This window comes from Antechinus flavipes, chromosome 5, assembly GCF_016432865.1.
Source record: "Antechinus flavipes isolate AdamAnt ecotype Samford, QLD, Australia chromosome 5, AdamAnt_v2, whole genome shotgun sequence".
Lineage (NCBI taxonomy): Eukaryota > Metazoa > Chordata > Mammalia > Dasyuromorphia > Dasyuridae > Antechinus > Antechinus flavipes.
Window position 1 is genome coordinate 109,525,347 of NC_067402.1, and position 15,348 is coordinate 109,540,694.

Consider the following 15,348-nt stretch of genomic DNA (forward strand, 5'->3'; position numbering starts at 1 on the left):
CCAAAATGTGTAATCAGCAACTTTTGTGAAGTGTATTGCCTAAAGGAGAAGCAGTTTTAATGCCTGTTGGAAAGTTCAGCCCATTGATTTCCCCTTCCCTCGCATCTCCCCTCCCGAACCTATCCAGAAAGAAAAGTCAATCAGCCCCCGCATCCTTCCCTCCCCGACTCATTTTTTTCCTTGTTTTCCTCCATCCCTGATTTAGGAAAATGGAAGCCCTACATTTCTCGGGAGGAATCCAAATATGGAGATGCCAGGAGTGAAAATCATTACCGCCGCTACCCAGAGCCTGCATCTTTAAAGGTTAAAACCCAGATTAAGATTGCCTCCAGCAAAACCCGAAATGGCTGTTCGGAATAAAACCTCTCCATCAATCGGGAGTCGGCAGCCCAACAAAAGAAACGGAGAAGGGCGGCAGCCGTGACATTTACATTTGGGGGTGCCCGCTGCTTAATTTTTTTTCCACTCTTGTTCACTGCCGGGGAGCCAAGTTCCGCGGCTCACGGCCAGGTGTGGGCGGCCGCTGCCCGGTCCCCGCGAGCACAAGCAGAGGCTGAATGAGGCGCAGCGCAGCCGAGCCCGGAGCTCCTGGGGTGCTCCTTTCTGGAGCCCCTGGTAGGCAGCTGCCTGCCTTTTCTCCCTGGCCTTGAATCGGGGGGCTGAGCTTTAGCATCCCGAGTACTCCTCTTTAGCTACGCTAACTACTTCGGGAGCAACCCTAGTCAAGTGAGAATTATTCTAATGGAATCCTGGGATGTGAGCGTTCAGAGGGACTTTAGAACTCAGCCTTTTTTTCTAGTTAACTTAGATTTGGGCTAGAGCTTTTCAGTTTGCAAAGTACCCTCACAACAATCCTGTGAGGTACAGGGTTTTTATCTCCCCTTTGCATACAAGGACATGTGAAAAGTGATGTAATTTCTTTTTTTTTTTTAATTATTAAAGCTTTTTATTTTCAAAACATATGCATAGTTTTCAACATTCACCTTTGCAAAACCCTGTGTTCCAATTTTTTTCTCCCTTTCTTCCCTCCAGTCCCTCCCCTAGGTGGCAAGTAATTCAATATATGTTAAACATGTGCAATTCTTCCATACATATTTCTGCAATTGTCATGCTGCACAAGAAAAACCAGACCAACAAGGAAAAAATGAGAAAGAAACAAAATTCAAGCAAACAACAAAAAGTGAAAACACTATGTTGTGTTCCACATTCAGTCTCCATAGTCCACTCTGAGTGCAGATGGCTCTCTTCATCACAAGTCTTATCGAATCACCTGGGAAAAGAGCCACATCCCTCAGAATTGATCATCATATAAATGTTTAAATACATGGTATTGTGTATGCTATTACTGTATTTCTACATTCTTGCATATTTTAAAGTTTGGACAATTATTGTATCAGAAATGCTTTAGATAGCAAGGTGATTCAGACCAGTTCCAATGGTCTTGTGATGAAGAGGGCCATCTCTCATATAATCTTGTTGTTATGTACAATGTTCTCTTGGTCCTACTCGCTAAGTGGTGTAATTTCTCAGGTAATAAGTAGCAAAATCAGAATTCACACTCAGATCTTCTCATTTCAAATTCATTGTCCTTTCCCACATCTCACAGTGCTCCTTAAAATCTTTTCCAGAACAATGCGCAGAACACAAGATATACAAAAGAAATGCTTTCTGATGGACACAACAATTGACTGATTGATTCTAGACAATGGTATGCTTATAAATGTTTAACATTCAGCTTTCTAAAAGAAAAATGTAGCCTATGGCACACTTTTAAGCTCAATCTGCATCATTATCTTTTTCTTCATCACTCTTGACAATCAACAACACAATAAATCAAGCTTGGAGTTGTAACATTGCCGATTTCCAAGGTGTAAATGATAAATGTTTCTTGGGAGCCAGGTTTGAACTGGCTCAATCACCACCTTCATTCTAACTCTGATCTATCATTCTGATGAAGTCTGACATTACACAGACAGGGGTAGAGCCTAGTCATTAGATATCTCTACCATACACACTCTGGTCCTTAGATTTTGCAAAATAAAGAGTAAAGAACTCTGAGGTTTGAACCATTCCAGCTTGACTGTCTCTTTAAACTAAAAGCAATAATACTGGTATATCCTGAAGAACTTTTATGAAGATGAATAAACTCATTGTGGAAAAGCAAAGAATTTCTGTTCTTATGTGAATCGGAGAAAGAGGAGCAAGAAGGACCCAGGACAGAAAGAAGCAGGCTACAGGAGTAAAGGTCTGACATTTAATGATTACAGAGAACTCAAGGTTGATCTGTTGATTCTTTTACAAGCACAAAGATTTGAGATTAATGAATGCGCCTGCCACAGACACCATGTGGTGGGAATGACTTGTCATTTCTAGCTCATTGTACTTCCTAGGCCATGCTGCTCCTGCTCTTAGAAGAAAAAGGCTCTCATCCCAAGGAAGCAATCTAGGGTACAGGCAGTTTAAGAAATCCTTAACGGATGGGACTTTTGGTTAATGATACAGAACTGTTAATTAAGCAACATAGAGATCAGAGCTCAATAGAAACCAAGGCAGGGGCTGGGAAAACAAACTAGATAGATACAAAAAAAAAAAAAAAAAAAAAAAAAGGAAAGAGAAGAAATAAAATGTAAATATTTTAGAAACCCTAGTTCCTAATTGAAAAATAAAACCACATTTTAATTAAAGAAGCTAAACAGAATAGGAGCCTAATGTATACCATTGAATCATAGTTCTGACTTTGCAAGCATGAACAGAACAGTGAGTTCTTTCTAAGCACCTGGACTAATTCCTGCAGAAGGTACTTGTCTTCCAGAAGCTATTTTGTCCTTGGAGAAAAACTATGAGACACCAAAGTTCCTGATATGAGGCATCAGGAGAGAAAAATTTATCCTGTTCTCTATCGATTTAAGATTGGCCAAAGATGCTAGCCAAAGATATATGTGTAATTCAGACATGATGGCATGACAATGAAAAGATTACAATATAGGGTCTATAAAATCAATCTATCAATGACTTAGCACTTTCTATGTACCTAGCATTGAGGCAGATATTATCAGCAGATGTAAGCATAAGCACATAAAAATTAAGGAGCAAAAAAAGATCCAAGTCTGTGATTAGAAAATTTAAAAAACCCAATGTGGTATATAATAGTTTGTTAATACTATGACATAATTTATAAAAGTAAAAAAGCATTTAGAAAAGGGGAGTGGGAGAATTGGATGTGTTTGGGAACAGCATATACCAAGTCTGGGTGGACCTCAGGGCACAAGAAGAATTACAGTGAGGAATCGGATCATTAAGTAGGCTGGGCCAACTGTGGAGGATTTAAAGGACAGGTCAAGGATTCTGTATATTATCCTGTAGATAACAAGAAGTGTGGTTTGACTTGGGATGGGGAGGGAGAAAAATGTACCTGATCAGAGCTATGCTTAAGGATGTTTGATCTGGAAGCAGTTAATAGAATGGATAAGAGGAGATTAAAGGGGCTGAAAAGGAAAGTAGGGAGTAATTGTAATAGTCCAGGTGAGAAATAATGATGGTCTGAACAAGTACAGTAGCATTGGAAATGATATAAAAAAAGATAGATACAAAAGATACTTTAGGAGACGAACAGCAAATTCGTTTAAAGAATTTCAAGTAAATTTCCTCAAGAAATGTAAAAGAAAAACAGAAAAGAGAGATGGCAGTATGTACTAGGGAGTTAGAAATGGCTTCACAGTATAGGTGAGAGTTAAGCCTACACCTAGGAAGTGTAGGGATATGTGAGCAAAGGGGAAGGGAGAGGGCATTCCAGGCAGAGAACCTAGCGTGAACTAAGACAGAAGCAGGAATGAATATATCATATATGGGGGAAAAGGGAGTGCTGTACATTGTCAAGTAATGGAAAAAACAAAGTTGATAGGGACAGATTAGGCAGTGTGAATATTTGAAAAATCAAGCAAAGACATTTAGACTTCATAGGGGAGGCACTGGAGACTCAGTCAATGTCCTTTGTTCAGTAATCAATCAATAAATACATACTAAAGGCACTTCATACATCAGGCACTGTGCTAAGAGCTGGAGCTACAAGTACTAAGAGTGAAACAATACTACTCTCAAGAAGTTTTTGTTCTAAAAGGGAAGATGAGATAACACGTTTGAATGAAATCTGTTTAGCATAAGTATAAAGTGTGTAAAGACAAAACAGTTAAATATAGTCCTGGGAACCTAGAAAGGCATTATGCAGAAGATGGTGCATTTCAACATGCATCTTTAAAGGAGAAAGAGGGACCTTATGATGTAAAAGGTAGGTGAATTCCAGAGATATAAAATGGCAAGTGTTAAGACAAAGAGTTGAGAGCTATAGTAGCAAGGAATTGAGGGAAGGCCTGTTGGGTTGGATGAGAGCACAGACAAGGTGAAGTAATGTCCATTGATCTGGAAAAAGTAGATTGGGGTCAGATAGCATAGGGCTTTAAAAGCTAAAAAGAGGAATTTATATTTCATATTAAAGACAATAAGAAGCCACTGGAATTAATACAATAGAGAGTGACAAGGTCAGAATTGGGCTTAAAAAATTATTTTTTATAGCAGCATGTTGGCTATACTAGAAAACTGGGGAGAGAAGGGCAGGGTGACCAGAGGAGTGACTACTGCAATAACTTGATGAGAGGTAATGAGGGCCTAAATTAAGATGAGAGCTATGTAAGCAGAGAGAAGGGGTTGGATGTGAGTGATGTTGTCAATGTAGAAATCTAGGCCCAGGAAGATGTAAGAGTGTATGTGGACAAAGGGGAAGCGCCTTGCAGACAGAGAACCAAGCATGAACCAAACCATGATAAAAAAGAATGAGTATGTCACATATGAGGGAAAAACGAGCAGATGGGTCCCTCCTTGAAAAGGGGATGTGTATTATCAAGTAATGGTAACACCAACATTGGCAAGTAATTGCTCTGTGAAGTGAGGGAGAGTAAGGACTTAAGAAAAATTGCAGATTATGAACTTGAGAAGGATGGTGGTGATGGAAAATTTGGAAGAGGTAAGAATAGAAGGAAAAGAGGGCCCAGGAAAGAACTTTGGGGAACACTCACAATTAGGGGGTATCATATAGATACTGGGCTAGTGGAGGGAAATGAATAAGGAAGAACTGTAATGTTTGTAACAGGCTCCAGGATGTGTGAGGTGAAGAAACCCTGACAGCAATGAGACAAGTAGGTATATGATGAGAACTTAAACTAGCAATTTGAAAAGAGAAGGAGAATGATTCAGAGACAGAAAGATTTGGTCATCTACCCTACAACTAACTAGCTTTGTTAGAGAGATCTAGAGGTGACAACAGAAATCACCAACAAAAAAAGATCATTAAGGGATTTAGTGTTGAGAAAGAAGTCTAGAAGTCCAAAGACCAGAGGAAGAAAAATAGCCAACAAAAGCAATGGAAAGGGGTAGAAGCACAGAAGGGAAGAAGTGTGAGTGGCCAAAAGAAGTATTAAGTTATGGAGAGAGATTAAAGAATGAGGCATGAAGATATGGACAAGGGAACTGCCAAAGTACACGTAAGAGATGATGAAGGCTTGACCCAGGGTGTTTGGAGAAGGAGCTGAATGCAAGATATGTGCATGAAGAATTGACAAGATCTTGTGACTTACTGGATGAGGCAAAAAGGAGAATTAGAAGGAGTCAGAAGGGACTTGAGTGACTTAAAGAATAATGGAAAGTTAAGAGGCAAGGGGAGGCTTAGAGTGAAAGGGAATGAACTTAGCTTTGGTTTATCTATCTAAAAGACAGCTGGGTTAAATGACCACTAAGGGAGAATCTTATAAATTCTAAGAGATATAATTCTTTCTCATCTGGTAGGACATATGACTGATTAATTACAACAGATACTGTACAATATATGGATGAAGAAAAAATATCTATCAAGTCTATATGATAAGCCAGACACCAAATATGTAGAAAACACATATTTTCTAGTGGCATCATTGGGAAGTAGAAGCAATATTTATTTTTAAGATGATCCTAATCTCTGAAATAATTAAAATAAAAAGAAAAACAAAGAAAGCAAAACACTCGCAAACCCACATAGATAACAGTCATGGATCAAAAGCCTCAGAATATCATGGTGCTGACAGAGATCAGGAGAAAGATGTGTTTGGCCCTGTTGTGCAAGAACCCAGGAGAATTATAGCAGGAGAGCTTACTTCCAGCTCCTTGAGGGCTGAGCCTGCTTTTTGCCTCTTTCTGTATCCCTAGTGCTTAATACAATGCCTGGATCATAGTAAGTGCTTAATAAATACTGATTGATTGATTGATTGGGTGACAGGATAGCATTCTGGCAGCAAATGCACAGAGAAACGCCTATGTAAAGCTCTGTTTGTTTATTTTTTAAAACGCTGAAATTATTAAAAAAAAAAAAAAAAACTTTTCCCTGCAAAGCATTTCTGCTTCCTCCCATCCCCCCCCCCCACAAAAAAAAAAAACAAAAAAAAAAAACAAAAAACACTATCCCCTGAAGCCTAACTCAGGCACAGTATCTATCTACTCTTGACTGTGAACCTGAGAAAGCATCTTGGATTCATCAGTCTAGAATTCTGTGAAAGGATTCCAGTAGATGGCAGCATGTTATTGCTAATCCCTCTCAATCACATCACACACTGGTCAATTCAAGTAGGAAAACTGGAATCTTTCTTGCAGAAAATGAAAGCAATAATCTTAGGACCAAAAGGATATAGGAAATAGATCTTCCTGAAGGCTCCTTCTGGGAGAAATTCACCATTCTTGGCTTTGTCTGCACCTACGGGAGGGTGTATGTATGGTCTAAGATAAAAGCCTTGCTTTATGTCTGGAAACCTGGATTTCCATTTGCCTTTGCAACTGACTGTAACCTTTGGGAAGGCATATGGGAGGTTTAAGGAGAAGAAAATAAAAATTGTTGCCTTTTCAAGAAGGGAGGAGGGGGGGAGAGAGGGAAAGATTTCAAAATTCAACTTTTTTTAAAAGAATGTTCATACTATTTCTTACATGTAATTAAGAAAGAATAAAATGAGAAAGAAAAAACAAAGGTTCTACATAAATATATGGACATAACCTTATTGATACTATTTGGGTGCTTATGATATACCTGGACATTCAGATTCTTAGAAAATACTTTTCCTGAGAAAAAAGAATGTCTCTTTTGGATCACATGAAAGAACTTTACAAGTTGCTTGATCAAAATTCTTGGTTCACCAGTCAGGCACAGAGAGCAATAAGGTGGGGGTGGGGTTAGGGTATGTGAGATGGCAGAGTGAAGAACAGGAGAGATGATGCAATAAATAAAATCTACACAACTCTTTGGGTGATCAAATGACTGCTCTCTTGGTGCAGCATGGATGCTTTCTGCAAGACCAGCATGGACAGCTGAACAAGTGAGAGCAATTTGCATGGCTTTGAGAACACCACTTAATAGAAATTCAGGAAAGGGGAAAAGATTCAAAAGATTCATTGCTTCTTTTAAAGTTTTCTGCTTAATATGAAAACACTATTGGGGCACTGTTTCAGGGGTTTATTACTTGTTTTAAAAGCATATTGGGAGGGAGGTACTTTGTAAACCTTAAGGAACTACATAAATATGAGTTTTTATTATTTCAGTCTCTGATTTTCAACTACCTGTTGCTTTATTATACCAAAATATAACCTTTCATATTCTTAACGCTGAGCTCTGAGGAAAACCTCTCTTCATCAATGAGTCATTTTTTCTCACTCCTTTCACCACCACCCCTGAGGAGCCATGGCAATTGTAGCTTTCTCTCTAGCTGTCCTGGGGTCCTGGATTGGATTCTTCCACTTTGTCACTCCCAAAGTTCTGATGGCAAGGATGCATATGAGTCACAGAAGCTCGGAAGTGGAAAGAAGTTCAGGGCCTATTTGGTCCAATCTGTATATGAGCCAGAACTTCCCTCTAAATCCTACTTGATGAGTGGCCATCTTAGATGAAGGGAAACCTCTTCTCTCCTGAATAGTTTTAATTGTTAGCAAGTTTAACCTGATGTTTCCTAAATTTGCTTCTTTTTAAATCCTCTAATCCTTTTATTCCTAGTTCTGCTTTCTTGAACCAAGCAGATTGAGGCTCATCACTCTTCCCCATGGCAATTTGTCAAATACTTGAGGATAGAATCATATATTCCCTAATCTTCCTTTCTTCAAGCTAAATATTTCTAGTTTCTATATATCATCCTCATAAGGCATGATCTTAAGCGCTGTCATTGGCTGGTTGCCTTTCTCCAGATGTTCTCTAGCTTTGCAATGTCCTTCCTAAAATGTGGCACCTGTAGCTGAATACAGTTGTTCCTTCCCCATTACAATTTCGATATGGCATTGGTTGGCCTAAGAAATTAAATGGGAATGTTTCAGAAGTTGCAGATGACACATGAAGGCAAACAAATGACACAGGAAAAGTTTAGAAACTCAGAAATGTGCAAAATATATGTATAATATAGTGTACAATAAAAACATTTTTATCTTTTAATATAATTCAAACTTCTTTGATATAATGGAAAGGTTGAAAAATTTTACATCGATTTTCCATATCACAGTAATGTAAAATGTGGAAGAGATAACAATAATAACAGAATACTGCTATGCTACGTATACATATGTATATGTATATATGTATCAGTACGTGTATGTGTGTGTGTGTGTGTGTATAAAATCAGTACTATCACCTTCCTAAAACTAGAAACTATGCTTCTCTTAACAAATTCTAAGGCAGCTAATATGGTAGCTTTCATATTGCTTACTTGTTGAATATGTAGTTCACTTATAATTTTTTCAGGAAAACTGCTGTTTAGTTACACCTTCTCTTCTCTGTACTCTTGAAATTTATCTTTTGAACTTAAGTTTTAGACTTTGCATTTGTCTCTATTAGATTTCGTCTTGTTGTATTAAGCTCAATGGTCTTGCTTGTTTGTTGTACTATCTCTGTCATCCACTAGGATGGTTTGTAGTTTTTAAGTTAACAAACATCGCAGTTATGCTTTTGTTTCAGGATGATAAAAATATTCACTAGCACAAGGCCAAGCAGAGATCCCTTGGGTGTTCTACTAGAATCCTCTTTCCAAGATGTCATAAGAAACAACAGTGATTTTAAAAAAAGTCTTAATCTACCCAACTGTATGACCATCTACTTAAAAGCTTTCTAGCTTTTCTGCGTGAGCGGCATGAGAGATTATCAAATGCTTTGATAAAATCTAGGTAAGTTATATCTACAACATTCCTTTATGGGAATCCTTTTTGATCTACCAATCTGATAACCCTATAAAAATTAAATTAGTTGTTTTTCTAGATGACTAACCATCCGTTAAATAGTATATCTTAGAATTTTCCCAGGTATCAAATTCAACTGAATTATCTTATCAACTGAATATATAGACTTTAATGATAAAAGAATAGAGATTGTTTATTAATGGGAAATAAAATCAAAGATTTATTCCACTTCTGGAATAATAAAAATCCAAGAGATTCACTGAGCATATGTATGAAAACAAAGGTGACTATTTAGGAAGAAGCATTTTTTAAAGGTTTGTGCTGTAAGGTACACAATAGCTTCTGCCTGATCCACAAAGCCAATTCAGTTTGAAGGTGATATTGCAAATCTAGCATTTTGCAAGCCATACTTTGAGAACCCTCTTAGTCTAACTGCACATTTATCTCCTACCCATACTCAGACTCTAATTCAGATATGAAATTCAGAATCCCATTGCTACATCTCTATAAAGTGCTACTTCATTTAAGGTAGATATGGAAGAGATGGAAATCTATCAGTAAAATACCTCGAAATATTTTCCTTCCAGAGAGACTTGGGAATCTTTGTGTGAGATGAAACAAAATGAAGTAATCAGAATCAAGAGAATTATATGTAATGTCTATGTGTGTGCACATAGACATAAATACCTAGATATTAAGGTATATATGGATACCTCAATAAATATGGAGGAGAAAAATGCTAGAAGACATTAGAATATAGATCAATGAAATAATCAGTCTTGATTCCAGAAGATTTAGGATGAAATATGTGCCTTTTTTTCTCAATACAGAGGTGCTCGACTATAGGTAAAGAATGAGTCATATACTGAAAGCCAGTCAATGCATTATTTTTGCTTAACTGGTAATTCTTTGCTACAAGATAAGTTTCTAAGTGGATTGAGGGTATTTGGAAGGAATAACATTACTGAAAAAAAATCAGTAAAATATTACCCTCTCTGAATTATGAAGTTAATTTTATCATAAATTAGTACTGTTCCTCCTTGATTGACTTGAATTTCTAGTGCCCACATCTTTATTTGCAATAACCTGATAAATGTGAGACTGAAAAGACATACAGCTCAAAGACAGGTAAAAGGGAATGCAATATCTTTTATTAGATATCATCTGTTCCATTTTCTTATTTTATATATGAGTAAACTATGGCCCTTGGAGATTTAAGTGACTAGCCCAAAGTCACAAAGATAGTAAGTAGTAGAGCCAAGATATAAATCCAAGTCTTTTGATTTCAAATCTTTTCTCTTTCCATTAAACCATGTGGCCTCTGCAAAAATGACTTGAGAGAAGAAAGCAGTAAAGACAGAAACCGGGGGAAAAATAAGAATGAGATAATTTAACTACCCTATGGAGAGAATTCAGTTATAAGGCAAATGCATGGCAGTGGATGGAGAGGAAATTTTAGACTACTTATCCTGAATATCATCTTTATTTAAAAATTCCATAGAATCACAATACCTTTGTTAAACATTGCCATATGATATATACAGTCTTAAAGTCCAACACGGCCATATCTCAGTATAATGCAAGAATATTGAACATGCAGGTCCTGCACTGATGCATTGTTGGTGGAGTTGTGAACGAATCCAGCCATTCTAGAGAGCGATCTGGAATTATGCCCAAAAAGTTATCAAACTGTGCATACCCTTTGATCCAGCAGTGTTTCTATTGGGCTTATACCCCAAAGAGATACTAAAAAAGGGAAGGGGACCTGTATGTGCCAAAATGTTTGTAGCAGCCCTGTTTGTAGTGGCTAGAAACTGGAAAATGAATGGATGCCCATCAATTGGAGAATGGCTGGATAAATTGTGGTATATGAATGTTATGGAATATTATTGCTCTGTAAGGAATGACCAGCAGGATGAATACAGAGAGGCTTGGAGAGACCTACATGGACTGATGCTAAGTGAGATGAGCAGAACCAGGAGATCATTATACACTTCGACAACGATATTGTATGAGGATGTATTCTGAGGGAAGTGGATTTCTCTGACAAAGAGACTTAACTGAGTTTCATTGGAGAAATGATGGACAGAAACAGGTACACCCAAAGAAGGAATACTGGGAAATGAATGTGAACTATTTGCATTTTTGATTTTCTTCCCGAGTTATTTTTACCTTCTGAATCCAATTCTCCCTGTGCAGCGGGAGAACTGTTCGGTTCTGCAAATATGTATTGTATCTAGGATATACTGCAACATATTTAACATATATAGGACTGCTTGGCATCTTGGGGGGGGGAGGAGGGAGGGAGGGGAAAAAACGAAACATAAGTGATTGCAAGGGATAATGTTGTAAAAAAAAATTATCCTGGCATGGATTCTGTCAATACAAAATTATTACTAAATAAAATAAAATTAAAAAAAAATAAAAAATAAAAAGAACATGCAGGTCCTGTCAATACTTCTGTGAATTACATTTAGAGAATCACATCATAGCAAAGATAGTGTCCGATGGAAGGAATTACGAAGCAGACTGATGACGCCCTTTGGCTTTCCAGTTAATCTGCAGTGATTTCCCAGGACAAACTATCCTTCTGAGTATAGAAATTAACAGCAGGGTCAAAGAAGTCAAACCCACATCAGGGCTTAAGCGATCATTACCATAGAAGACAGGGAAGGGCATACTATTATCCCAGTGATGTTGCAAGATGCTTTGAATCCTTTGTTCACCTGAGGTTTTATCTCCCTGTTCACAGTTTAAATTATATCATTGGTTTGTAAAGAATGAAACAACCAATGAAAAATGAGTAATATCTATCTATCACAGTCACAAATGCTGTAAAAATTCTCAAGGTATCCACAGTCGAATATTAATCATCAAAGAAATTATCTTGATAGTGCCGGCATAAATGGGATTCCACAAAATCTTATCCCCTTCCCTGCCCCATCTCCTGCTCCCACAATTTAATAGAAAAGGCTTTCCCTTTTCAAAGGCCAAGGTCATAGAGTTTAAACAACAACAAATTGGGAAACTATGAAAGTTTTGCAACTTCTTGTTAAATAAGTTTTCTGACACATGGCAAACCAATGATTAATTACTGTGCTTGAAGATAACATTCTTATAGAGAGTCAGTGGAAATACAGATGCTGTCCATGCTTGATTAGCCACTGTTTAAGGAATGCTGAGCCATACTCCTAACGTTCTATTCTTGGCTATTTCTGTTAGTTTATCTTACATAGTTTGAAATTCAGTAGAACTAATGGGATACATTTCACAGAAACTGCCTCTCTCAGGAATAGCAAAGGGGGAAAACATAAGGCTATAGGAGGTATGTGTCCATGACTGAGGAAATAGGAGGGAAACAAAGAAAAGGATGTGGGGAACCAAATCCATCCAGGAGTACACATATGTACCATACCCTCTCTTGTGCATATACATATATGGACATGTACACGTGTAGGTGTGTGAATGGGCACTGTGAACAGATACACACACATTGATTTCTCTTTGTTACAATGTAGGTAAGCTGAGATTCTGCAGGAAATTTCTGATCTTCAATCAAGTTAGAATATGCTCACACCAGAGGCTAGTAAAGCCTTTCTTAGATTCCTGGTTAGCAACTTTACCATACTAAAGGTGAAATCTGTCACCATCTACCACCAAATAAACCTTGACTGACTGGCTCAAAATCCTCAGCATCTCTCACATCTCTATATACTGTTTATGTTTCAACTGACTTTTTTAAATACAAGGTCTATTTAGTCTTCATAACTCTGAGTCAGATGTTATTATTCCTCTTTTTTAGATCACTGGGCTTAAGGGACTGACTGGCCAAGGGTCACACAGCCAGAAGGGCAGCGATGGCATTAGATTTCTGCTCCATGGAAGGGATAGTGAAATTTCTTCTACCAGTGCACATATGTAAAAGGCCTGAAAATGCAGAGTTTGGAGTGTTGCCTGAAGGGTCTAAGAGGCTCCTGATTTTGCCCAGGTTCACAGTTGGTGTGCCTGAAGAGACTGAACTTGGACCCAAGTTTCTATAATTCCAAGGCTGACTCTCTCTTTGCTAATGCAAGATCTAAAGGCTAAGATCCAGAACTGGTCTGGCACCTTTTTGGAGATGAACCAGTGAAATCACAGCTAAGAAGGGCAGGATCTGTCCCAGACAAGGATTGACATGAGACATCTGGGTAAGGCAAAACTCAGTGGCCATCAGGTATCGCCTGGAGCAACGCTTCCCCATTAGATAGTTCGCCGATGCCAATCTCAGGACCTAAATACTGCTCAGTCAGCATTTCATTAACTCGGATGCCAGTTGCTGTTAGCACATGTTCAGGCCCCACACTGTCTGCCAAAAACCATGCTAATTTACTTAACGTTTCAGCTAAAGAAAAAAAATCATTTAAAAAGGGATGATTGAATTTAGGAATTATATTCCACAGAGAATTAGTAATGGTTCTCAGTGTCCCTCAGGCCTCCATGTTCTTAACTTCCCCTTGTCAATGTTATTATGAATAGACTAATTCAATAATGAGATCATTCCCCATAAGACAGGCCAAATAAATGCAACATTCAGTCACACCTGGTTTTCCTAATGTGAGCAAGGGAGGCTTTCCACCTAATTCAGTTTATGACACACACAGAAATATATGAGGACAAAGGAGGACAGGGAGCAAGAGAAATAGGCTCAACAGAGTCATGTAACAAAAACCAAATGTTGTAATAACTTTCCATAGGACGTGACATTTCTTTATCTATTTAAATGTTACCCCAATTTTCTATCTTTCCTGAACTTTTCTAGGAAGCAAAAAGTCAAATTAAAAGATATAAAAATAAAAGCACCTTTTGACAACATGGGAGACATCAAGATTAGGAATAAGGGATGATTTCTTGACCATGAGTGCTGTCAGACGCTGGTTGTTAGTGATGGAGTTCATAGATTCATCTGTTTTTGTCTTTTTCATGTATGTAGGGTGATAGTGTGTTTATTTCTCTATTGAGAAGCAATGTGGCAGCGCAGATACAGTGCTGGACTAAGAGTCAGGAACACCTGGATACAACGGCTGTTTCTGACACATTATGACTGTGAGACCCATGGTAGCCAGCTGGTACAATGGATAGAACCTTAAGTCGGGAAGATTTGAGTTCAAATCTTACCTTAGACACTCACTAGCACTGAGAACTTGGACAAGTCAATTAATCTTTTTGTCTCAGTTTCTTTATCTATAAAATGGGGATAATAACAACAACTAATTCCCCAGGTAATTGTGAAGCCCAAACAAGATAATCTGTGAAAAGCACTCAGCACAGCATCTGGTACACAGTAGACACTACATAAATACTAGCTATAATAATAATCAATCATTGATTGTTATTAACTTCTCAATGCCCCCAAATAAGTCTCTAAGGTCATAAATTGCAGAATGAGTATTAATCTGCATCGGTGGAGGAGCTTTCCCCATGAGAAGTTCCCTGCAACACTGAAATCATGGGTTCAGTCCAACGAAGGCTTGTCTGCCAGGGATAAGACATGCTTGTTTTTCTGTTACTCTCCAAATGGGCACAGTTGCACCATGGAAAGAGATGAAAACAAACATGTGTTCTGGAACCTCAGGCCCTTTACAAGTGCATGTACTTACTTGCTCATGAGATCCCAGGCTCTATGTGCACCATACGTTCATACATGACCCCAAGCTTTCCCTGTACCTTGCAAAGTCCAGGTCCGCCTCTCGTGACATGGTGATGTTGGTCAAATTTTGCTGAAGCACAAAGATGTTCCTACACATTTTCTTGATGCCGGATTCACTGATACGCCTGAAGTACTGAGCCCCATTGATCAAAATGCAGGAAATCAAATGGCCCAAACCTGTTGGAACAAAGCAGGAGTAGTTAATGAGACAGAAACGGAGGACAGTCCCTCCTAACAGCAATAAAAGATACATCTGAAGATGGTTACTACCATCTTGAGACAAACATTAAACTTCCCTGGGTCTCAGTTTCTTCGACTGTAAAATGACTAGATGGCTCTGAGGTCCCTTCTAGCCTTCGATCGATGAACTTTTAGTCTTCCTTAAATTGAAATGAAAGAAAAAGCACCTTTCTGACTGGTTTTGTCATCGCTTTGGAAAC

At 38.1% G+C, this 15,348-nt stretch overlaps 1 protein-coding gene across 3 annotated transcripts in view; it reads right to left on the minus strand.

The window, feature by feature from the left end:
• EXOC4 (exocyst complex component 4) overlaps positions 1-15,348 on the minus strand; it is a 931,688-nt gene that overhangs the window by 56,118 nt on the left and 860,222 nt on the right. For all 3 annotated transcript variants that reach the window (XM_052001552.1, XM_052001551.1, XM_052001550.1), the window contains one exon: positions 14,926-15,085. In XM_052001552.1, the coding sequence (XP_051857512.1) occupies positions 14,926-15,085 (160 nt within the window). The remainder of the gene's footprint in view (positions 1-14,925; positions 15,086-15,348) is intronic.